General features: G+C 43.4%; 1 protein-coding gene across 3 annotated transcripts in view; it reads right to left on the reverse strand.

Moving 5' to 3' along the window:
• The window catches only part of ZNF365 (zinc finger protein 365), a 98,435-nt gene extending 75,279 nt beyond the window's left edge, over positions 1 to 23,156 (reverse strand). Inside the window, exons 1-4 of one of the 3 annotated variants that reach the window (XM_046654831.1) lie at positions 22,921 to 23,154; positions 20,449 to 21,204; positions 7,197 to 7,377; positions 653 to 690 (exon numbers count right to left, since the gene is read on the reverse strand). In XM_046654831.1, the coding sequence (XP_046510787.1) occupies positions 653 to 690; positions 7,197 to 7,377; positions 20,449 to 21,191 (962 nt within the window). In that variant the 5' untranslated portion in view covers positions 21,192 to 21,204; positions 22,921 to 23,154. Of the gene's footprint in view, positions 1 to 652; positions 691 to 7,196; positions 7,378 to 20,448; positions 21,205 to 22,920 lie in introns of all 3 variants that reach the window. The other 2 variants (XM_046654829.1, XR_006887649.1) reach the window with 2 other exon arrangements.
• Positions 23,157 to 25,826: the final 2,670 nt, after the last annotated feature.

The following is a 25,826-nucleotide window of genomic DNA, read 5'->3' on the forward strand; positions in this document are numbered from 1 at the left end:
CCCCTGCATGCTAGAGTGGTGATAATGCTGCCAGTAAGACAAATAATATATATTCGTATTTTTCTTCCAAAAATTCCTGTGGCTGTCACAAAGCAGTTTCATGATACTAAATTCCCAGAGAGATATTACTAGTCCTATTGACCTGTGATAAAAACAGGCATAGAAAACTTAAATGACTATCCAGGAAAATATATACAGTTGGTCTACAGAGAAGAAGGGAACAGAACCCCTATCTCTTGACTCTTTAAGTAACTACTAAAGGACTCAAACAAATCTGTAGTATAGCTATTATAAAGCACATGATCCATAGTATAAATGTGTGTGTATATATATACATATATATATATATATATAAAATGTAGTACACATACTACATTAATTGTACTATAGAGCTATTATGACTACACTATACCTCAATAAGAAAAAGTTAGGCTATATAATACTGTAGAAATACTCCTGTAGTACTACCATACTGCCATATACTAAGACTATTAGCACATCTGAAAGTCACATTCACATTTTAGAAAGTATACAAGCATTTTTACCTGAAACTCTCAAATCCATTGGTATTATAGATATCAACAAAATGCAACAGGAAAACATATTATGCAAACATTATCAAATGGCCCAAGTATAAAAAAGATATACATACAGGCATTTGGGTTTCCTATTTGAGGAGATATCTGTAAGCTGAAGGAAAACAAATAAGAAAAAACATTACTTCACTTGAAGGTCGGATTTGGTTTTTAAAATCTTCCTTGCTTATATTTTTAGGAAACTGTATTCCTATTAAGGAAGCCAGTAACTGCTATCGCAGCCCCGCCCATGGAGCATCCATCACAGCAGTGACCAAGAACGTCTTGTGCTCAGCCTCTGCGGCTCCCTGTTCTGAGATTTCCCAGAAGCCAGTATCAGATCTCAAAAATTTCAACAAGTCAGAGAGTCCCCCCAATAGAGCAACATTTGAAAAAACATGTTTTTTAAAAACTGGAATGATGTGCCATTATTTCTTGATTGATTCAGGCTGTATTTGCAGCTAATTTACTACAGCTGTGGCTGGTCACAGTGTATCAACTAAGGGGAAAATTGGCATAAAATGTTTATTGCCTAAAATACAACATTTCTAAAATGAGAGCATATGAAGACCAACTCCATAACTGTCCCTGAGGTCATCTATCATTGAGATTATTTTTCACTCATAATAAAATATCCACGTGCACTTTTGTGGCTGGGCTCAGAATATCATTTGCAGAATAAATTGATAATCACCATTCTGCGATCCAGATGTCACCAACCACTTTATAGACAAACCCAGTGTATTCCCAACCTTCAGTTCCTGACCTCCCTCATGCAGCCTTCACTAAAAGAAATGGTGTCACATCAGAAGGCAGACCAAAAGAGGAAGAGGATGACAAAGAAAATGTGGAGAAAGGGCCATCTGGTTGTCCGGGGCCCACTGTAGAGAAGACCCGTGTTCCCGTTATGCTCAAATAACCCAAGAAACCAAACTCCACCTTACAGGATCACCCCTCAGGTTCTTCAGTCAGCAGCCTGAGCTTTAGACAGAAGCAAATCAGAAAGAAAGTTTCTTAACTTTTGAGGGTCGTGTCCTCAAGAAGGCAAGATGGGATTCTTGCCTTCCGCCTTTTGACACAATCAGAAATCAGCATTATTGTTGACCCTGTTCACGCTGGCTGGGTTCCACATGAGATTAGTAAACATGAACAGAAAAAGTCACCTTCCTTGCATGAAGGTTGTGAGGTTATGCAACATACAAAGGAGGTGGGACAGATGGCTCAGGCGAACACCAGGCTGGCAGCTTCTGAGAACCCCAAAGGCATCAGCATTTCCACCTTCTTACCCTCCTGCCCCACCAGCACCAACAGGAGCTTCTCAGCTGGGCTCCTTAATGGACTTCAGTGTATATATAACCTGCAAAAAATTTACAGGGTTTCTCTTCCTTTAAATTCTTCCTTCCTTTTTTTAATGACTCTTGAGGCATAACAAAATTTCTTCACTTTACTGTATGTATGTAAGCATAGAGTCTGATGAGTTCTTGCATATGTATACATAATACCCTTTGGAATTTTATGCAAAGTTAAGAGAAGGAGAGAGAAAGCGTGTGTGAGTGTGTGTGTGTACATGTGTGCACATGCTTCCTCTCCGGGGAAAAGGCCAACAGTGTTATCAAATGTTCAAAGGGGTCCCTGACTTCCAAAATGTTTTAAGAACTACAACCTTAGCGCCTATGAATGTCACTGACAGACCCTGCTGGGACCTCAGGAAATGGGAATAATTGACTATGTCTTACAGAAAGGGAAATGCATTAATAAACATGGGTAAAGATGAGCCATAAATCTCACACACACACATATATACAGGTACCATAAATTGCACGTGTCTATATGTCACTCACCAGGAAAAATACTGACCATATAACAAACACAACAAACCCTCAAAACAACCCCATGAGGGAAGCATTATCATCCTCAGTTTACAGATATGGAAACTAACGTAGAAAAGTTAAGTGGCTGGTTCGAAGCCTCAACGTTTCACCAGTGTTAGGGCTGGGCTTCAAACTCAAGTTAGCACATTCCAAGTCCTAGCAAGCCTTCACTCTGCACTGCCTCTCTACAAAGTACGGGTTTGTGTACATAAGAATAAGAGCAAGGAGGTGTGTACACAAAAAGTCTAGTGGAATCCACGGAAGGATCAGAATTTCTTCAGTGATCCTATAGATTAAGAAGCTTGGGGAGGAGGTGGGGCTCGTTATCAGTCCCCATAGAATTTCATATGCTCTCCTCCCCGTGAACACAAGAGGCCACTGTTCCTCCTGGTCCCTACAGCCTCAGGTGGATGGAAACACTCTTCCCACTTCACCTATCTAACTACCTCCATTTTCTCCTAGTCCAACTATTTCGTCTTCTTTTTGCTTAGGGAAAGGAGAGTCTGAAGATGGGGATCAACAGAGTCCCTGATCAAGGTTCCAGGTTGGAAAAATATACCTATTCACTGAGAGCCAACTGCAGTGAAAGCCAATCTGAGTACTTCTAAAACACAAACACAGCATCTCAGGTTATTATAGGCTTGGGGAAACTGGACACCCAGCCCTCCGCCAACTTCCCCTTTGTGGGAATAGCAGCACCATACACTCAATTGTTCAGGCCAAAACCTTAGAGTCATCCTTGATTCCTCTCTTTCCTTCACCTGCTACATCTAATCCTTCAGCAAGGCTGACTGGTCTTGTCAATTCTACTCCCAGAACATATCCTATATACCCATCACTTCTCTCTACCTCCACTCTATCCAAGCTGCCATCCCCTCTCACCTCCACACCATAATAGCATTCTAGCTCATCTCTCATTCTTTCACCCTCCAGTCAATTCCCCACAAAGCACACAGAGTGACTCTGCTAAAACACAGATCACCTCCTGCTTAAAATCTGCCAGTGGCTTCCCTGTGGGCTCTGGAATAGATCCAAACTCCTTATGTGACCTAGGAGCCCCGGCAGGATTTGGATCCTTCCCAACTCTCTGATTTCATCTCCTACCACTCAAATGTGCCAAGCTTGTTCCCTAAGGCACCTGCATTTCCTATTCCTTTCTCTAGAACATCCTACTTCCGAATTTTCACAGAGCTGCCTCCCTCTTGTTATTCAGGCCACAATGCAAATGTTGTCTCCTCAGCAAGGCTTTTCACTAAAGCTACCGTGGACATCTCAAACACACCATCTTACTTTTTTCTTTATAGTAGTTATCATTATACAAAATTATCTTCATTACGTGTTTACTTGTTTACTGTGTCCCCTCCTGAGAGCAGGGATCCCATCTATCTCGTTTACAGCAGTTCCCTCAGCACCCAGTGAGTGCTGCGTCCCCAGTAAATATGTGTTAAATGAATTATTGCTAGTCCTAATTTAGCAACTGCAGGAAATAAACACAACACTTAAAATAAGATTATCCACGCTGTTTTGTGACCTTCCACTTGAGCAGTTCCCTGAGTGATTCTGGCAGATGGGATATTAGGTCACTTTGTGTCTAATTCGACAGCATTTTTCAGAGCATAAAGACAAAACATCTGAGTAAGCATATTACATTTTTAGAAACCAGCCAGGTGGAAAAGAACATAAATGCTCAAGGGGATCAAGGGAAAGATACAGATGCCGAAACATAATTTCAGAAAAGGCAATAAATGTGAGGGGGAAGAAAATTTTTCTAGAGCACAAAAGAATCTTAAAGCAAGAAGACACCCTAGAAAGAAGCAACTTACATATCAACCTAGGATTTCACTGCTATCTGGAGGCAGCAATGAGAAAAAGAGGGAAGAGGAGAAAGGGAGGCGTCTGGGGGTGGGTAGAGGAAGGGAGATGAAGAGGACTGACACTGTTTTTGTAGTGCAGCCTTAGAGGAGATGGTGAGAACCAGGCTGCGGATGGTATTTCTGACTCTTTTGGAAAAAGGAGCTGAGGCGTGGGGGGAGGAAATCAGAATGTTCTGCTCCATCCTGGTGGGCACTGTGGCAAGGAGCTCTTCGGGGTGGGGCTGAGGCTCCAGCAGCCGGGCGTCTTGGTGCTCTATGCCTTCACCGAGCTGGGCCAAATAGGTTAATAGATATGACTCAAAGTTCTTCCTGCTAAAAGCATCCAAGTTCTTCTGTGTATTCAGAGCCACAGATACCCTGGGAGGCCAGACTCAACACTTTCATTACATCAAGGACATGGCTCCTAACTTCACAGGTGAATGGACAGTATTCCAATGAAATAGACTATGTAAATAGGAGAAATGGTCTTAGGGTCTGTAGACCATCTCATAATGTGGTACATGATGGTCCAAAGCAGAGCTTAGAGGATTTTACGTGAAAACAGGGAAAATTACCTCTGCTAAATGCTTTCAGAAATGAAACATCTCATTCTTGGTCTTCTTAGAGCAATGCAACCTCCCTCCAATGGTCAGCCAGTTGACCCCATTACAGCCTGATTACACCCTACTCACAGTCAGCTCTCACTTCTAATTCCCCGCTACAATCTTAACTGCACTTTATTTTCTTTGAATTAGTCAACTCTTCCCCAGGTAGGTCAAGTCTGAAGAAGGTAGATGATACCAAGTTTGGGACTCAGAGGGCATAAACATAAATATTTATTAATTTCCTACCCTATTTGTATGTATGTATACATACGTATTTATGTGTGCATGGACATCTATGTTATGTGTGCATGCACACATACATATAATCCTATAAGTACACATTTGGCTAGAAGAGCTGAGATGCTGTTCAACTTCTGATCACATGGTACAGCATGATGAGAAATAATGACTGACTACGTCTTTTCAAAGGTGTTCAATTTTCAAGATGGAAAAATAAACTGAGCAGAGGAAGTAAGCACAGAAATACAAATAAAAGAACTAATGGGCTTCTTTTCTTCCTTCTTGCCTTCCACTGTTTTCTCTTTAAGATTCCTCTTAGGTTAGTAGTAAAATTTCCCACATTTTTAGTTCTAGGTTACTACTTATAAGCCTAAATATTGAAATATTAATGTTACATTTTAATTTTAGAATTCCTAACCACCAAAGTCAGGTGATGATCAGAGAATTTAAGCAGCCAAAAGACGTCAGAGAGCATCTAGTCCAACTGCTTCATTTTATAGAAGAATTACAGACACAAGAAGACAAACTGTCTTGCCCAGTCAGAAGCAGGGTGGGAATGATCTGGAAGCCAGGTCTTTTCACCTCACATCTGGGCTCCATGACCTCATACCACACAACCCTCCCCTGAAAGAGGGCAAGATGGAGAAGAAGGCAGGAAAGGGCTCAGAGTGTCCCTCTAGGCACAGTTAGTATGACTGGACTCTCAGTTGCCCAAGCAGGTGACTGAGGAATCGAGGAGGGGAGTAACAGTTCTCTCTCAGGACGTCCACCCAGAAAATATATCATGTAGCTGAAACTGCTTTGATTACAATTACCAAAACCTCACAGATGTAACAAACTTACTTCCTTCCAGTCTACTTTTGTTCCTGAATGGAAAGTTCTGGAGCTTGCATTACTGTTCTAAGGCTGAGTCTGCATTATTACAGGAAGCACTAAGATTTCTTCATTTCTTTCCCTCCTCCCTCTTTCTTCCCTGTTGTCTCTCTCCATCCCTGCCGTGTCTTCCTTCTTTTATCCACCTGTCTTTCATTTCATTCCTTCTTTTATTATTTAATCATGTTTCCTTTTAACCTTGGTTTCCAGAATGCTCAAACTAAACTTGTTTTAACCAACCAACAGCAACCTTGCTAAACTTTTCATTAGCATAAATGTTTCCCATTTTTCTTTTCCTCATATATATAGTCCATTTGGTGGAAGTAAAAGAATCATTTTTAAACCTTCTGGGAAGGAAGTAAGCATAAATAAAGTTCAACAGATAATGAAGATGTTATAAATAAACCACTTCAGGGTTTCAACAATCCTTTCTATGGCTTTGTAGTTTTTACCACCAAAAAAATTGTCTAGAGGGCAAATACGACCACCCACCTCCCTCACCTACAGTGGGGTTATTTGTACTCCTCCCTCCACCCTCCAAAGAGACCAGGGAATCTTGATCAAGCCACTTATGAGAATCTCCACAGTTCTCATCTGGACTCTGGGGTGTTCTTAAGCCCCTGAAACTGTATGTAAAATTGTATGCAGAAATCTATTCCATAATTTAAATATCACCTGTAAATTTTTCTTTTTGAAAATATACTTAAAGAATGTTTAACCTATAAAGATTATTGAGTAGTGTTTTCTTTTCTATTAAGGGAAAAAAAGATTACATGGTTTAATCTTGCTTTACTGAGAAGCCCAAAGCTTTCATAAGATTCTCTTCAAGAGCTCCAAAACTCGATAATATTTTCCAATCTACTTGAACACCAAGGTTGGGATAGACGATTTCTTTGGATACACCAAATTCTGTGATTCTACAACATAAAACTATTTCTACCAATTCAGCTTGGCGTGGAGTTGGAGGGTGAAGAACCAGAGTCCATGTGCCAGGATCTCCTCGCTGACTTCCAGGTGTCTTGGATTTACTGGTATCACTTCCATAACACAGGCATGGCTGTGCTACGACATCCTGAGAGTCCCCGCAAGTCTCTCCCCAGCTCCCTTTTCCTCTGCCCTTGACCCAATCTCACCACACCCAAGAACCTCACACTTGGAGGCTGGACCTGTGCGACTTACCACGTGCTCACTGACGTCTCGGCCGAGGCCGGCGGCCTGCTGGCTTTGATAGTATTCTAACTGCTTTTCTGCCAGTTCTACCCGTTGTAAGAGATTCTCGATAAAGTCCTGGAGCCGAGCTTTCCCTTGAACCTCCTTCTCAGCTGCTGCTTCGAGGAAATGGTTGAATGTAACAACTTCTCTGCAAGGAAAAATGTCAGAACACAAAATGGAGAAATAAGACAGGAATTCATTCATTCAACACATATTTACTGAGTGCCTACTGTGTCAGATACTTCCCTAGGCAGTATGGCCACAACAATGATAAAAGAGAGAAAACTCCAGTTAAGTGATCACATTTAGAGATTACTTTCTAGTAGAAGGAGAGAGTCATTATAAAATATACAAATAAATATGTATGTCAGGCAATGGTAACTGCTAAGGAGAAAACTGAAACTGGGTACAGGGGAACAGAGAGTGAGGGAGGAATGGAAGGAGAGAGCCATATTTTAGCAAGCAAAGTCAGGGACGACCTATCGGACAGGGCAACATTTGAACAGACAACCTGAAGGAGGTGAGGAATAAGCCATGCAGACACCTGAGAGGAGCAAGCAGGGCCCTCGGTGGGACCGTGCAGGTGGCTCTGAGGTACAGAAAGGAGGGCTGCGTGGCCGGAGCAGAGTGGGGAATGGGGAGGGCAGTGGGAGCAGTGAGCCAGGTAGGGCCTCAGAGGTCACTGTGAGATTCCAGATTTTATGACAAATGATGCGGGAAACCATTGGACACTTGTGAGAAAAGTTCTGACTTACATTTTAAGAGTCTGGATGTTGGGGGAGAAAAGACTACAGGGAGGGAAGGTATGGAAGCAGGAGGCCATGCTGAACACCAAAGTGCATAAAATGAGTCACAGTGTCCAATAGTATATTTTGAGCAAAGACCAATAGTATGTTTTGAGCAAACAGCCCAAGAAACACCATCCTGAGGGAAATCCAAGGTCCACTGGGAAAGCTATTTTAGTTGACATAAGAGAAACAGCGTGCAGGTTGCCCTTCCCTAAAAGTTGAGCAAAATACCTCAAACCATCCTCCTGATAATTCTACATGATTCATCGTGACTAACAAATCCTGAAAATTTTTCATAACTTTATTGCTATTTTATCTTTTTATTTCTAATGCAAATATGAAAATAACACTTTCCTGATTTATAACTAAATAAGGTCTTTATTAAAAAATTCAGACACATTAAAAATATAAGGAAGAAAATATCACCTACAATTCCAATATCCTGAGACCACCACCATTAATATTTTGGTAGCCATCCTCAGGAGCATCTCTACAAACACACCCACACCCACACACACACACACAGGTGCTTCACCTTTTCCTCAAGCCAAGTACCAGGGAATCAGCACTACTATTAGGTGTATATTATCACAATTCTCTTCATCTGATTTGCCTCACTTACTAAGAAATCATGAAGATCCTTTGAGCCATCCCCTTTGGATGTTCTGCCACCCCCACTGGGGCTAATGAATTCCATAATTTCACTACCTGTTGGATATAGTATTTCTTTTATGTTTCTTCAAAATCTCTCGCAACCTTCAGGGAGTGGCCCCTCTTTTTTCCACCATGTTCAACTTATGCAGAACCAGGATTCTGAAGACCGACCATTGTTCCCCCAGCCTCTTTCATTTTAGATAAGGGAATCCTTTTTTTCTTAATCTAACTTCATGCAGTTCTACACAGTCAATTAAATTTACTGCCTTCTCTGCATCTCTCAACCTCCACTTGATTTTTATTTTCCATTAAGCTCCATAATTTCTTGAGAGCAGAACTTCAGGGAAGTTCCGCTCAGGAGGTCACAGTTTCGCAGAAGGTCTTGCGAAATAGCTGATAGTAGCTTCCAGCTCCTCCAGTCTGTACGGCGAGTCAGCATGCCACTTCTACAATTAGTCGTGATTTTTCTCTCTCAAATACATTATGGCACACTTGGTCATACTGAAACTTTGCTGACGCTTCCTACAGAGTCTCTGCAAAACCTTTGGAATTATACATTTACAAAAACAGAAAAAAGTCTCCAGCCCCATGGCCCAGCGGTTAAGTTTAGCACACTCTGTTTTGGTGGCCCGGGTTTGGATCCCGGATGCAGACCTACAGCCCTCGGCAGCAGCCACACTACGGTAGCGACCCACATACAAAATAGAGGAAGATCAGTACAGACGTTAGCTCAGGGCAAATCTTCCTTGAGCAAAAAGAGGAAAAATGGCAATAGATGTTAGCTCAGGGTGAATCTTCCTCAGCAGAAAATAAAAAAAAAAATAGAAAAGAGACTGGTTCTAAAAAGGATTCACTCAAAGAATTGCTCATTATACCAACCCCCTTTTTTCTAGTTTCCTATCCAAGATCAAACATAAACCCCAATCCTGTAATAATTCCATTATCTTTCAGCAGCTAATAAATATTCACATAAGAGAAGTAAGAGTCCCTTTGGAAAGGAGTTTTCTTTCATCAGCAAGTTTCAAGTTTATTTCCAGATGTTTACGTATGAGCCCCAAATAGAAGATGTGCACTTGCCAAGCTGTTCAGGCCATGGACACAAGCCAATTTTCAAACTCTACCATCATTCAGCTTTGATCTGCCTCCCAGGTGAGTCACAAACCTTAACTAGCAGCAAAATAGTGCAGGGTCCGTCCGGGTGCTACATTTAGCCCTTTCAAGGTTCCTAGTTATGGCTGAGATCCTTCAGATGGAGTATCTTCACAGCTCAAAAGCACCACTAGAAACACAGCCCAGGAAAATGGCTGTTGCTTCCTCTTTCTAACATTAAGGCTTCAATTCATTCAGCATCAAGCCCATTACAGAGACTTCCTGGGTGATACTTACGGTAACTGAATCATGAAATAGTCTCCAAATTGTACTTAAGGGAAAACAACCAAAAACCCAAAACGCTCATTCCCATCAAACAGAAAAACATAGAAAAAAGAGTCTAGTGTTACTTGTTTTTCAATTCAATTTGGTTTATAATAGTTACTATATTGAATTTATTAAAGACCTATTTCACATTTATTATGGAAAATATGAACATTGACCTACTGCAGGATCTAACTGGGCAAAGGCTGATGAGTTGTTTGTTCTCTGCTCTAAGCCCATCACTCAATACAATACACGACACATAATAAATATTCAATAAATATTGGTTGTAATTAATGTTTGAACAGGACAAGGAAGAAACAAAAAGTGAACCATAATCCTACCACCCAGAGGTAATTACTGTCAACATCCTGGTATATTTTTTCCACTCTTTTTTAATCTGTGCATATTTAGTATTCTGGGGCTTTTGGGCTGTACAGTTTAGAACATAAAAGAGCAATATTTGACATCTTAATCCCACAGGATTAACATCTCAAAAGCAAGAAAACAAATCTGAATGCCGTTTCTGATTGTGGCTGTATTGTTTTTTGGTTTTTTTTAAAGATTGGCACCTGAGCTAACAACTGTTGCCAATTATTTTTTTCTCTTCCTGCTTTTTCTACCCAAATCTCCCCAGTACATAGCTGTACATTTTAGTTGTGGGTCCTTCTAGTTGTGGGACATGGGATGCCACCTCACCGTGGCCTGATGAGCTGTGCCATGTCTGCCCCCAGGATCCGAACCGGTGAAATGCTGGGCCGCTGAAGCAGAGGGCGCAAACTTAACCCTCAGCCATGGGGCCGGCGCCATGTGGCTGTATTCTTAAATTATGTAATGTTTTGCTACTGGTTCCACATAAAACTTTCACAAATTAACATTAATGCTCCTCACCAACCATGGAGTGTTATGTCATGCTACAGAAGCATCTTTTTCTAACCTCCTCCTCATTCAATTATTTTGTGCCTGAAGCTGAGAACTTAATTCCTTTGTATTTTTCAACCAACCTGGCACCAATGCTCACCTAATTTCAGTTTATGGATGTTTCACATCAACTAAAAAACAAGACATTAAAAACAAGGCTGATATTTTAATTTTAAATTAGAAGTTACACAAGACAAGGGCTGGAGAAATTCATCACACTGAGATTGTGTTTGGGTATCTGTATTAGATAAAAACAGTAACAAAAACCAGAGACTAATTGTGGAATATCATGTGTACAACTCCAGATTCCCCTTTCACATCCTGTTCAGTCTGGATTAACAATATCCAGGAAGACATATTATTTCCCCAAGGATTCTTGGGAATTTCCCGAATGGAAAAGAAAGAGGACTAACCACGTTGCATTTGTAATCTCTTTAATAATTGTACTCCAAAGAGTAAAATATCGATAAAAAGTGCAAGACAGACCAATGGATTTCAATGTAAGAGAGAACAAAATATTCACTGATATAATTTCAGATTCCACGTTGCCATTAACTTTTAGGAAACTACCAATTGTCAAGTTTTGGCATAGCATCAAAGCAGAATATCTATTATTCTCTGGAAAGGCTATTAAAATACCCCTCCATTCTCCTACTACATATCTGTGTGAGACTGGATTTCCCTCATCTACTTCAACCAAAACAATAAATCTGCAACCGATTAAATGCAGAAGAACTAACAAGGTCCAGTTGCATTCTATTAAGCCAGACATTAAAAATATTTGCAAAACTTACACAACGATGCCACTCTTGTCGCTAAACTGTTTCTGGGGAAACAAGTTATTTATATGTTAAAATATGTTATTTATGTTAACAAGTAACGGATTTCTTATCGCTATTTTTAAATGAATTAATAAGTGTTTTTTAAATTTCTAAGTTTTAATTTCTAATATAGTCATGTGCTGCATAAAGACGTTTCGGTCAACAACGGACCACATATACAATGGTGGTCCCAGGAGTACCAGACAGCCTAGGTGTGCAGCAGGCTCTACCATCTAGGTTTGCGAAGCACACTCTATGACGTCCACACAAACATGAAATCACCTAACAACGCATTTCTCAGAACATGTCCCCCTTGTTAAGTGACCCATGCTGTAAATATCAACAGGTATAAACCCACACAAACAAAAGCTTTTTGGGTTCTTCAGATTCCTTTTAGAACTGTAAGGGGAAGGGAGGCCAAAAAGTTTGAGAACTGTAGCCATACTGTGTACCAGAGTGATCCTGAACCTCAGACCTCTGCGGAGGGTGGACAACGTGGCCTGGAACAGTAAGATACAGCCAGGATCCAAACGTCTATTTATTCCAATATTCAGTAACTCAACCAACATTTACTGAGTGCTCCCAGGTACTGGGCTCAGTGCTGGGGCACTCATGAACCCATAACCATCTTCATGAAGCTTACTGCCTAACCCGGGGGTCAGCCACCTTGTCCTATGAAGGGCCAGGGAGTACATATTTCAGGCTCTGCAGGCCATGCAGTCTCTGTCACAACTATTCAACCCTGCCTAGCACAAAAGAGCCATAGACCACATGTAAACAAATGAGTGTGGCTGTGTAACAACAAGACTTCATTGTTTATATATTTTTACTTTATTTATGAACACTGACATTTGAATTTCATATAATTTTCATATGTCATGAATTATTACTTTTCTTTTCAATTTTTTGCAACCATTATTAAAATGTAAAAACCATCCTTAGCTCATGGGCTCCACAAAAATAGGTAGCAGGCTGGATCTGGCCGGTGGTGTGCTGACTCCTGATGAAGCGAGAGAAGCAGACACTAAAAGAAACAAGTACTCTGGGGCTGGTCCAGTGGTGTAGTGGTTAAGTTCGCACGCTCTGCTTCAGCGGCCTGGGGTTCCTGGGTTCCGATTCTGGGTGCAGACCCACACACCGCTCGCCAAGCTATGCTGCGGTGGCATCCCACATACAAAATAGAGGAAGACTAGCACAGATGTTAGCTCACGGCCAATCTTCCTCACCAAAAACAAAAGAAACAAATACTGGAACAAACATGCAATTACAAAGCTGAGCTGAATGTGACTAAGAAAAAGAATAATATGCTATCAGACAGAAGAGTAAAAACACTTGTGTGGTTTCATTTTAGGTTCTCAACCCTGTAACTCAGCATATGGTGTGAAAGCTGGAAGACCAGATGAGGCTATAAGGGCAAACCTGAGTGAAATTCAATCAGGGTGTGGGTACAGACTAGCCATGAGGAAATTAACCGATTCTAGGCTACTTCCAGCCCCATCTTTGACTTCTTGTTTGTTTTTTCAAAAAAAAAAGGTTAAATATGATTAAATCCAAGGTTTTAAGTTTTAAGCTTCAGTGGGAAATTTGCTCACTAAAAGCAATATTTGATACTCAAGGAAAAAATACCAGTATAATACAAGAAACTGGACTGAAGTTCATTATCACGCTGGATGATCTGCAGACCTAGAAATCTGTCAGTATCCTGAGATTCACAGACATTTATATACAAACACAGTGAAGGAGCAATGAGTGAAAAAGCCCTCTCAACACAATCAAAGCTTTATTTAGGGAAAATATTTGTTCACTCATGAACTCGTTCATTACAGGATGGCCATAAGGTCTGAAACATAAATATTATTGCATTTTTTACAGATTGAACCCCCTCTGTTACTTCTCCTGAGGCAGGTTAAAGACAGGTTAAACCAGAAAAATCAAAGACATACTATCATGTGAACAACACATTCTAGAAGGAGGCGCAGAGAGAGAGGGACGCGTGCATTAATGCACTGTGGCGCTCTCTGCAATTTTACACGGGCGTTGAACTACACACTGTTAACGAGGGACAGCACACTCATCATATCACATATTGTAATCTACTACCAATAAACCATTTACTACTCCCCCAGGTCTCCAGCTTTCATGGCCATCCTGTAGCCTTGTGTTCCCCTCGGACCTCATCAATGCACATCACCTCTCTCTCTGCTCCACCATCAGTGAATTCCCTTCATTCAGCCAGATTCTTACTTTTGCACAAGCTGTTCCTCCACCAGACTTCCTCCCCATGCCTTTCCCAAGCCCCCACTCTTAATGATCCCTTCAACCTCAGGGCTCTCCTGTCAGGAAGCTTTCCCAGACACAGGCCTGGGTGCGGATCAGCTGACCTGTGTTCTCCCGCAGAACCTCCTATCACAGACCACACCGCAGAGAACTAGTTGTGCCGTCTACCCCATTCCACTGTGAAGTCAGTGAGTTCGGGGACCCTGCCTGCTCCTTCACTGTGGGACCCCCAGCACCTAACATAAGCCCAGCAGACAACAGGGGCTCAGCAAATTTCTGCCGAATGCATGAAATGTGCAACTACATCTCTAGCTGAATATCTTTAATTGATGAAAAGATCCTTAGATTTCTTTTTTAATTTTTTCTAGACAAGTCGTAGGGCATAAAACCAGTCAGTAACCTACAATACGGGTATCTCCCACAGGAGCCGGGGCAGGATCTAACACTGATGCCTCTCTTCAATTCTTAAACAACACTTTAACATCAGCTTCTCGTCCCAAAGGTAAAGCTCTACCAAGTCACTTAAATTTCCTTTTACAGTACTGATTTATGAACCTCTTCAGAGGCATATGAAATGGTAAAAATACCTCTGGCTAAAAATAGTCTAGCTATTGATCACAGACCACCTGAGACAGACCGTAATGTCAGCCAGGAGACAAACCCTGAAGCCAAAGTTAACCGCCTCCAAGCACCGGGAGCCTGGCTGCCAGCTCGGAGCTCAGGGTCGGCTCCTGTGTACCCATGGGGCCCCACAAGGTGGAATCTGCACCTGCCACAGGTCTGGGGCCACGTCACATCTCTACTCTTGTCACCGGCCCTTTTCCTCATTTTTCTTTTTTGGATTCTTTGAAGAAATCAAGGAGCATTATTTCTCATTAAGGATTTAAAAAACATGGGAAAGTCAAATTATTCTTATTGATTCTAAGTAGACCAACACTACATTCTGAGCTCCTCAGGCCAGAGAGAGAGAGGGGCTAGGGGGAGAGCAGAGAGAGAAAGGGGGAGGGGGAGAGAGAGAAAAATAGCAAATCTTCCTGGGTCTCAAATTTTACCACATGACATCCCTAAGAGAGCATATTTGACAACCGTTTTTTCCTATATTACTTTGTCAGTCTGCATGGGACATAAGAGGACCCCATTTATATAAATGCATTAAAATGTGGAGCAAAGAGACCCCTCCCCGTCCCACTGAACTCCACATCTAACATGAGTTTTCTTGGCCTGCTTCCTAGCTATGGATCAGTCTGGAGACCAAGTTGTCTATCCACTGCTTTAGCTGATCAAAAAGAGGAAAGACGTAATTAAGTGGAAGGGTTGGGCTGTGCAAAAGCAAGTTACCAAGTCAAACCTGCCTTTTAAAGGAGAGCGTTCCACAGGGGGCTTTGGACAGAAACCTAAATGGACATTACCTGGCTCAGGCCACCCCTATATGTCTCTTTTATCATATCCCTAATGATCTGTTTAACGTCTATTTTCAAACCTTCTGGTCTGTTCCTGCCATGAAAGCAGTAACTGGACTCACTTGGTTTACCACTGTATGACCAGAACCTAGAACAGTATCTGACACTCAATAAAGATTTGTCTTCTGGCTGACTCTTGGGTGGGAACAGGGCAAATGATGAAGGAAGAAGGGAAAGATTACATCTATGGCAGCTTGCAAGGGAGCAGGATGGAAATTAGAGGTGGAATTACAAAGAGGCCGCTCATCATGGTCAAAGGCTGGCAGGGGCACGGGCTCCACCCTGACTGGGCATGGACATCGAGACTTAAGTTAAAAGCACTTGCTGGAAGTCAAAAGCCCTGGGCTGGTGTTCTGGAAGCTTAATATCATAACCATACTTATGACACCACCATTTTCCCATTTCCTAGCACCTTTGATGCCAGCTGACATTTTCTTTAATCTCATCAGAAAAATAAATGATGTCACCATGGCAGCCCTCTCAAAATAGAAAGGAAGCAAGCCCGTTCCAAAATGGGCCAGATTCGGTATTACATAAGTCTTGACACTTCGGGCAAATAGCACATTTTCAAAAGTCTGGCTGTGACACAGTGAATTAACGGAAAAAGCACTCAGCGGAGAGACAGGGAATGTGGGTTCCAGTTTCAGCTTGGCTACCAAATTTTTGTCCTTGAAGAAGTCATTCCACTGCTCTGGGCCTTATTTTCCACATCTGTAAAATGAAGATGTTATCCTGAAGGAGACAAGGGGTACATTCCAGCACTAAAATTACACAGTCCCCTTAGGGGCCATCTCTAACGGTCACTTCCTTGCTGTCCTTCAATGTCACTCTCCTCCGGCCACCAATGCATATCCCGCCCCTCCTCACTCCCTCAGCATGGCCTCTCCAGACAGAAAAGTCTGCTCTCTGACATTTCATCAACTTGAAACCATGGCTTGTATTTGAGCACTGGTTCAAATCACCCTGGGTGTGAACATGGGTGTGTTGAGGGGTATGTTTTATTCTTCCTGTGCAGAGTGTAAGCTCCTTTGTGAAAAAGACCAAGAATTTTATGTTCCCCCCACACACCTAGCACAGTTCTGGGCACATCACAGGTGCTCAGTCAGGACTCTGCAACCTCATCAGCAGAAAAGCGTGCGAGTAAATTTAGGATTACTGTTGTCACACCGATATTCTCCACGACCCAGGTGATCGACTCTGCCAGGAATCAGCTCCTCTCCACATCCATCCTCTCCTGTGAAGCGATACCTTTGCTGCAAGGGTGGCCAGGATTGATTTACCTGATTACTGCCAGTGCTACCCTTACAGCTCTGAAGACTTGAATAAGTAAATACCTGTTTCCATAGGACTTTTAAAGTGGCAGAGACTTCACAACCACGATGAGCAACCTCTTTCTTGGATTTGCACTCCAGAAACATACAGATTCGGTCATGCGCCACATAATGACATTTCAGTCAACAATGGACCACATAGATGACCAGGGTCCCTTAAAATTAGTACCACATAGCTTAGGTGTGTAGCAGGCTATACCATCCAGGTTTGTGTAAATACACTCTATGATATTCCCACAATGACAAAATTGCTAACGACGCATTTCCCAGAACATATCCTTGTTGTCAAGCGATGCATGACTATACTTCTCGACAGAGGGACACTGAGACTCACCAGCAAAAAAGCACAAAATATTGCCAATTCAAACAATCTCCTGTGCTGTGGAGCATATATAAGACTTCTACAATCTGAGGTGATTCAGCCTACAGACGGCCTCAGGGCAGAATCGGCCCTTGAGTCGTTCATTCGTTTGAAAGGATTCTAAACTTGGAAAAATCCATAAGCAAGGGAGCCTCATGTGAATGTTAAATATTAGATGTTTGCGGGTTTTTTTAACTGAATCTACTATCTGTGTCTCAAAGGGTCCCCAGAGTTTACGTCAACTTCAAATGCGACTGTAATCACCTACTTCTCTCACAAATGGGCCTTGAGAGCTCATACGGAAGGGTTTAGAGCAGGGGAGCACAGCTCGTTATGTTCCCTGGTCAAATAGGGTCCTTCTGTATCGGAAAGGTCACCTCTTTGGTGGAAAGCACAGCTCTGAGAGGGATGGTGAGGAGGGAAGAGGCACCGCCCAGCCAGGCAGATCTAGTCAAATTAACCTGGTTGCAATGGTGTGGCAGATAGGCAGCTGGCTCGCTCTGCATCCCCATTTCAGGGGGTTGGGGAGTTGCGGAGGCTGGACACTGTAGACACTAAGGGCCCAAGCCACAGTCGCTCTCTCAGACCAAGAGCTCCACTGTCCTTCCTGGAAACAAGACTCTTTCAGTCCTATCTTATGTACAGAAAGAGTTATTATTTGAGGCTTGAATACAGAAACTGACGGGACAGGCCAAATGAAGGCTTAAAAAAATGAAGACTTTATTTTATGTTTAAAAGTTTAAGGCAGTTTCATTGTATTTTCATTTAAAGTGTGTGTTTTTTTTAATGTCATTGCTTTTCTTCCCTAGTAGCCCAACAAGGTCATACTAAAAATCAACTCATAATTTACCCTCAGATATACTCACAATGAACAAAGATCTAAGTATGGGTGTTAACTGAGGCACTACAGTCATACGTTGCTTAATGATGGGGATAAGTTCTGAGAAATGCATCATCAGCTGATCTTGGCATTGTGCGAACATCCTAGAGCGAACCTACACAAACCTGGACGGTATAGCTACTACACACCTAGGCTATGTGGTATTTATCTGTGGATCACCATCATATATGCAGTCCATCGTTGAACAAAACGTCATGATGTGGCACATGTACTAGGAAAACACAATAAAACCATGCATTCATCAATAGCAAACTCGATTAAATCAGCCATGATGCAGCCATGCCCTGGAATACCATGCAATAGCCAAAAGGCATGACATAACTTCATATTTAGCGCATGAATCATACTGACAACATACTACATTATAACAAAAAACCTCCACAGACAAGCGGCAGAATGGTACATGTCATGATTCCGTGTGGGAAAACACAGTAACTCTCTATGTGTGTATAAAGTGCATATGATTGTTTGCTCATAGGAAAGGTCTAGAAGGACATTCACTGAACTAAACAGCGGCTGTCCCCCGAGGATGGGGTGCGATATGCCTGGAGAAGACAGAGGACGTTTAACATAATTCTACCCTGTCAGATTTTTTTTTTAAGTATGCATTAGTTTTTCAGTTGGTCCTGGATTAACTACAACTCATTATCATTACCGATCCACGCATGGCCCACTTTTACTTAAGTTAGTTCAGTTATTTTTAATAATAAAGCACTCTTGAGCTCACCACCTGAAATAAAAGCTAGACCCTTGACGATAACCTAGATCTAACCCTGCCATGATATTGTCTTCCCATACTCCAGGCCACCACCAACCCAAATGCCACGTCCATTATTACTTGTGTCATTAATAAACAAAATACAACAAATATATGCAAACAATCTGGTTCCTTTTAAATTCATTGCTCTTGAATCAAACAGAAATACCACAACATTTAATTCTAGGCTTTTCTCTGCACCATAGGGCAACCCCATCTGCCATTTTTCCGGTGGTGCTATGTTAGTCACCCTGGTGGCCATAACATTCACGGCACTAACTTTCCACCAGGAAAGACCAGAAGCCAAGAGAGAAATACTTTTCGTTAGAGATGATCTCCCTAAAAGCAAAGTAAATCAGTGGCTGATTCAAATCTGTCCTCACTAGCAATTTAACAAATGTCTACTTGAGCAGAGCAGGATTGCCCTCTGGGTAGAATGTTAAGCATTTAGTGATAGCTGGTGAGGATCGCTTTAATAAATACGGTTTCTAAGCCTCTTACCAAATGGAGGAAGCTTTAATTATTACATTTTAAGAGACAGTACAAGAGAGAAGAGTGCCAGAGGGCAAAGAAAGCACGAAATTAAGTCAATCTCTATGACAGAACTCAAATTATTTGGAAACCTTCCTTCTAGTATGCTTTAGTCTATCAATTTTCATGTTCTTTGATTCTATGAATTCTGAGCCTCTTTTTAAAATTAAACCCAACACTCTGTATTTGGGAAATACACTTCATTGTTACGCATACTTTCCTAGTTTGGGTTGAATCCATACTTATTGATAAGGAAATACTTTTCCAAGTATAATAATTTCTACAAGAACTTCTCTGATCATTGTAAACTGACACTGAAAACCAGCGTCAATTCTTTGCAAGGAGGCATGACTTAGCCTAGTATCACATATCAGTTTACAAAAAGAAAATTCTCAAACTTACATCATAGAAGTATAGCAATCTCAGAAAATTTCCTCTGGGTTTCCTAATGTCTGCTTCTTCCAAATAAAAATTATAATTAAGTGGATTCTCAGCTATCGACATTTAATTAACATAGGCTGTTAAGCCAAACAGCAAAGAAGCCAAAATTATTTGTATTCAGAGCATATTTTTATACTTGAATAAGACAGCATCTCACGTTCTGGACTTTCCTCCATGGAGACCCTCAAGAAGGAGTGGCTCCCGGAGCAGGCCCTTTCTGCCTTCCCATTCAACGGCCCCCAACACCAGCTGGCGCTGGGAACAGATCCCACCACAGAGAGACTGAACCACTCTTCTCTCTAAAAACAGTATCTGCAGTTTACAGTTTCCAAGGTGAGAAGGGATTAGATATTTTGACTTTCACGTTGCTTGGCTGCAGACCACACAAAGAGAGGGTACAAAATATTAAAAGCCTTGTGCCTCCTACATTCAACTATCTCGCTGAGAAATGCAGCCCAGGTATCTGCAAGCAACAAAAACCAAACCTCACTTAACATTTGCTTGTAACTCGCCGGGAGGTGCCTACAGCAATGCGGTTAGCATCCTGTTCAGGCGCCACTTACTCCTCTTTCCTGAGAAGCTCCTCCTCGGACTCCGTCAGGCGCTGCTTCAGCGCCGCAATCATCTCCACGGCCACGTCCACCTGTCTATTCAGGGCCCGCTCTCGTCTCTGAACTTCCTGCTTTTTCTGAGTCAGCTGAACAAAAGCTGCCCGAACTTCCAACAGTTCAGCAGTTTTCTGAGCCAACTCTTTGGTGAGTTTATCAATTCTCTTCTCGATGGTCCTGTCCACGGCTTCCACCATCCGATTGAACTTTTCTCTGACATGTGCCTCGAAAGAAGCTTTGGTGTCTGGGGCGGGAAGGCCGGGACTCGACCGGGACCCATCCAGCGAGTCTGCACGGAGGTCCACTGCAGTGTAGGTCTGCACGTAGGACACAGGTCTCTCTGCCACCACCTCGAATGGCTTCCTGTCCTTGGAGTGTTCGTGTGAAATGCTATACAAGTTAACATAGCTCGGCTTCTGCTTCACCACGTTGCCACAGCTCTGCAATTTTGCCTGTTTCAGGGGTTCTGAGGAGGTGACTAGGTCTGTGTCTTTGAGGGATGGAAGGAGGCTGCATTTTGTCAAGAGGGTTCTTTCCTGGTAGCTGTGACTGAATTCCAGATGGGCCCTCAACGACGACAGGCTTCTAAATCTGGTATGGTCTCCACACCTCGGGCAGCGGAATGGCAGGCACACAGCAACATTCTCAAAGGACTCCTGCCAGGGGTATCTGCTTTCCTCAAAAGCCTGCTGTTGCATTACTCTAAAAGTCCTGGGCAGAGGAAAATAAAACGAGTAGTTTACATGTCTGTTTAAACAATGCTACTGAAGTGATTGTTGCTGCTCATCTTTACGAGGGCAGAGGCTTTTCGGTTTCAGTTGCAGATATTACCTTATGTTAAAATTAAAACCTACACCCCACGGGCCAAATCTAGGTACAGCCATCTGTTTCCATATTGTCCACTACTATTTTTCCACTAAGTGACAGAGGTGAGTGGCTGAGTCAGAGACTCTATGGCCTGCAAAGCCAAAATTACTTACTACTTGGCCTCTAGAGAAAAAGTTTGCCAACCCCTGTCTAGGATAAAAAAGGTGGGTAACATTCCCTTTTCACAGATGAGAAAATCGGAGCAAAGAGGTAAAGTAATTAATCCGAGGCCAGACGGGAAGTGGCAGATCCAGAAGTGGAATTCAAGTTTTCTGCCCTCCTGAATTTAGTAGACTAACTGCAAAACCGTGCCCTAGTTTACTGATACAATCCTGATAAACATGAATGCATAAAATGAGGAAAATTCACATGAATTGTTAAAATAGGTCCTAAGAGAGAAAGCTCTGCGATCTTTCCTCAAGTATAGGAAGGATATTATTCAAACTAGGCACAGTGGCATTAAGCACACCATCAGCTGGAAAGTTTTCCATCTAAGATTTTTGCCGTTACTTTGTCCTTTAATTATTGCGGTGATGACATAAGTTAAATGTTATCCTAACAATAACGACCTTCTATACTAAAGATTTACTGAAATTTGGGAACCCAAGGGGTCAAATATCATTTGACCTAAGTGGGGCCGTGGCCAAGACTATCAAAATAGGGTGTTCTGGATGGACTGCCTTGTCTCTGATGCTGTTTTAACAAGACAACCTCTAGACATAGCCAACGTGTGAACCAGGTAGGTATGAGCATAACTTTTTTAATAACAGGAAGTTCTTATTTCCTAGTAGGAATGTATCTTCGCCCTAGCAACAGATGACTGCTAGCAACCCAATTCTGCAAGCAGCGCACATCTATTCCCTCCCTTAACGGTTTCGACTTAAACGTATCAAGCATTGGGCCAAAAAAGTGGGAGACCAGGTAAGGGTCTAAACCGAAAACTGTTGTTACTGGGCCCTCAACCGCTTCAAAGGCAGAGGTGCAAACGGTCCCCAGACAGCTAGGCAAATCTTCCAGGTTATCAAGCCTCTGGTCCGCAGAGCGGAACCTCTTCCCGTGCTACACTGAGTTGTTTAACCATCGGTTTTCTGGGTATGAGATGCAAACCCCAGGAATGGGATGCGAACCCGGGCCAAACACGCAGGCAAGAGGGGAAGGAAGGGGAAGTCAGGATTCTAGGGGGCCATAGTAAAGAGGTGGCATTCTTGGATGGGGAAAAGGGTAACCACACACTCCGGGAGTACTCAAGCTTCCAGGGGCCCAGCGGAAACCCCAGTCCACCGGGTTAGCAGGGAAGCCTTAGTTTCCTCCGCCTGGGCAGGGCAGGCCGGCAACGACCTGCCTCGGGGGTCCGACTCTCCCCGCCCCCGCTCCTCGGCAAGCCAGCCCGCGGGTGCCGAAGCGCGCAAGTGCGCACGCGAGTTCCTGCAGGTGGGGCCGAGAAGCCCGAGTGCCCGCCGCGCAGAGGGGACGGGACCTCCTGCCCAGCCCCGGCCGGCCCCCTCCGCCGCGCCCCCTGGGCTGGGCCGCCGGCGCACACGCGCCGCGGCCGCCACTTACCCGACTTGTTGCTGCAGCTGCAGCTGCTGCTGCTGCCGCCGCGGCCGGTGCTGCTGCTGCTGCGGGAGCGAAGCGGTTTTCAGCAGAGCCGTAAATCAGGCTGAGGCGGCCCGCTCCCACCCCCGCGCGCCCCGGCGCCGGGCCGAGCGGCGGCCAGGGCGGAGCGTGGCGCGGCCGGCGGGGGCGGCGCGGCGGGCCGGCCCGCGAACGCCCGGGGTGCCTGGAGCGCGTGGCCCCTGGAGCGCGTGGCCCCGTGGGTGACACCCCGGGCCCAGCTGCCGGGAGCAGCGTGCCCGCCCCCCACCCGCCCAGGGAGCGGGATCGGGATTCCGCTGACACACGGGGAGAGATGCTGGGATCGCTCCCCGGGGAAGACAAGGGGAAAAGTGTGCCCACCTCGGAGGCGCTGCGCTTTCTGCAGGCCCTCACAAGCTTTTATGCACTTTACAGTTGTTCAAGAGCGGGAGAGCGTGGACGAGGATGGAGCGTGGCTGGGAATTTTCGAAAATCTGCCGGCAAGGTCCGGGTGTTCATATTAGGACCTTGGTCATCCTAAGCAACGGGAAGAGACTGTCCCAAATAAGTAGCCTTCCTAGCGGAGTGTTCTGGTGCTAAGTTAACCGACAGAACTAAATCTGGTAAAGTGTATTGGTTGTGAATAAGTAAAACAAGATCCCCCCATCCGCGGTCCCCCTCCCCGGCAGCCCCTCCCCCCCACGCAGAAGCAAAGATTTATCAACCGAGAGTTTATTTCCTTCTACAAGACCCTAGTGACTCAGCTTTAAAAAAAAAAAAAATCTGTTTTGGGATATTCCCAGTCTTAACTCTTGAAATATGAAACCAGGATAAAAGTTATTGTTGTGTTTTCTTGTCAAAAAGAGAGATTGTTCATTTGTAGACAGTTATTTAAATGCATCTTTTTGACTCCTCAGGGTGTCTCTGTTCTCAGAGCTTACTATTACTCATTTCAACACTGATTTTATTTTAACTGTAAATATCTCAATAATTATCTTAGGTTTTTTTTTTTTTAATGAACAAATGAATCATCACATCGATGTAATTAAGAGCCCAAGCTCTGGAGTCAGACTTGATTCAAATCCTGGCTCTAGGACCTGCATCAAGTTACTAGACTTTTCTGTGCCTTGGAATCCTCATCTATGAAATGGAGATATCAGGACTTCCCTCTTAATATGGTGGGGAGGATCAGATGAGAGGATGAGGATAAAGCATGCACTCTGACCCAGACATACACTGATAATATCGGCTGTCGTTTTTATTTCGTTTACTCATATTATTACTGTTACCGAAAGTTCCATCTCTGAACTTGGTGCCAATCCAAATAACGAGAACAGAGTTTTGGGTGAAAAGGAAAGAAAGCTTTATTCTCATCGCCAGGCAAAGGGAATGAACTGCTGGCTTGCCATCAAGAAGTGGGTAAGGGGTTTTAAAGGTTGCGATGATGAGGCTGCTTTTAGGGAGGGGGAGCCTGTGGCCTTGCTGGTTGGTGCTTTTCCACCAGCATGTTTGGCCTTGTGAGGCTGCTTGCAGAGAGGAGGATGGAGAGATAAGGGAATCCATAGGTGGATGTCCTTGGTCTCCTGGTGGTTGATGGTAGATTCTGGTGCCAGGAAGCCAGGGATTAAGGAGGGGAAGGGGATGAGTGCTTTTGGTTTTAACCCCATGTGTGCTGGGTTTAATGTAGGGGAACTGATATCAGGGCCAGTATCAATTAAAAGCCTATAACATTACCACAAGAGAGGGGCCTACACACCTATAAAAAAACAAAAGAGAAGGGGCTGGCCCCGTGGCCAAGTGGTTAAGTTCGCACGCTCCGCTGCAGGCAGCCCAGTGTTTCGTTGGTTCAAATCCTGGGCGCGGACATGGCACTGCTCATCAGACCACGCTGAGGCAGCGTCCCACATACCACAACTAGAAGGACCCACAACGAAATATACAACTATGTACCGGATGGCTTTGAAGAGAAAAATAAAATCTTTTAAAAAAAAAAAAAAGAGAAGGGGAGCTAATATGTACTCACTGCCACATAAAACATGATAGGCAATTGTGCTGGGATGTATTCTCTTTGAAAAGATTATATTTCATTGAATTTATCTTGTGATTCTCTCAAAAATATGTTTATTCCAAACAATTCATTTAGTAAGAAAATTTTAAGTATGAAAGAGGTATGTAAGGGAGGCCTAGGTCATCTTGGTTATCTAGCCAGTGTGAGGAGCATATGGGGTAAGCCTCTCTCAGGGGCTGCCTTGTACCTGCTGTAGTTCAGAATGTACAAAAAGTACACTCTTAAGAGGAAAAGCTCTTGGGTTCAGTTTCCTCCCATTTCTTAAGCAGCTTCCTCACTTTCTCTGGTCCTTGAATTCCTCCTCTGTAAAAATGAAAGATGGGGATTTATGAAGGGCCTTTTCTTGCTCTAAAAGTATCAAGAATATTATTAAATAATTATGGGAAGGTTGCTCTGTGCAGGGTCTAGAGCTGGGTATCAGTGGGAGATTCAACTTTGATTGACAGTTTGCACCAGTTGTTCTCAAAGTATACCCCTCCACCCAACCAGCAGCATGAGCGTGACCTGGCAGCTTGTTAGAATTGCAGATTATCTGCCCCATGCCAGACCTACTGAGTTGGAAACTCTGGAGGTGGGCCCCAGCAATGGGTGGTTTAAGAAGCCCTCCAGCTGATTCTGATGGACGCTAGTTTGAGAGCCTCTGGTTTACACAGAACTTCATACACGGTCTACAGCAAACCAGAAAGTGTGTTATCCCCATGATCATTATGGTTCTCTGTGCCAGGCACTGTGGTAAGCACTATATTATCTCATTTAATCCTTTCAACACTTGTGAGGTAGGGGGGACCTTGTGCACTCAGTTTCAGCCACACTGGCATCCCTT

Source organism: Equus quagga, chromosome 2 (genome assembly GCF_021613505.1).
Source record: "Equus quagga isolate Etosha38 chromosome 2, UCLA_HA_Equagga_1.0, whole genome shotgun sequence".
Lineage (NCBI taxonomy): Eukaryota > Metazoa > Chordata > Mammalia > Perissodactyla > Equidae > Equus > Equus quagga.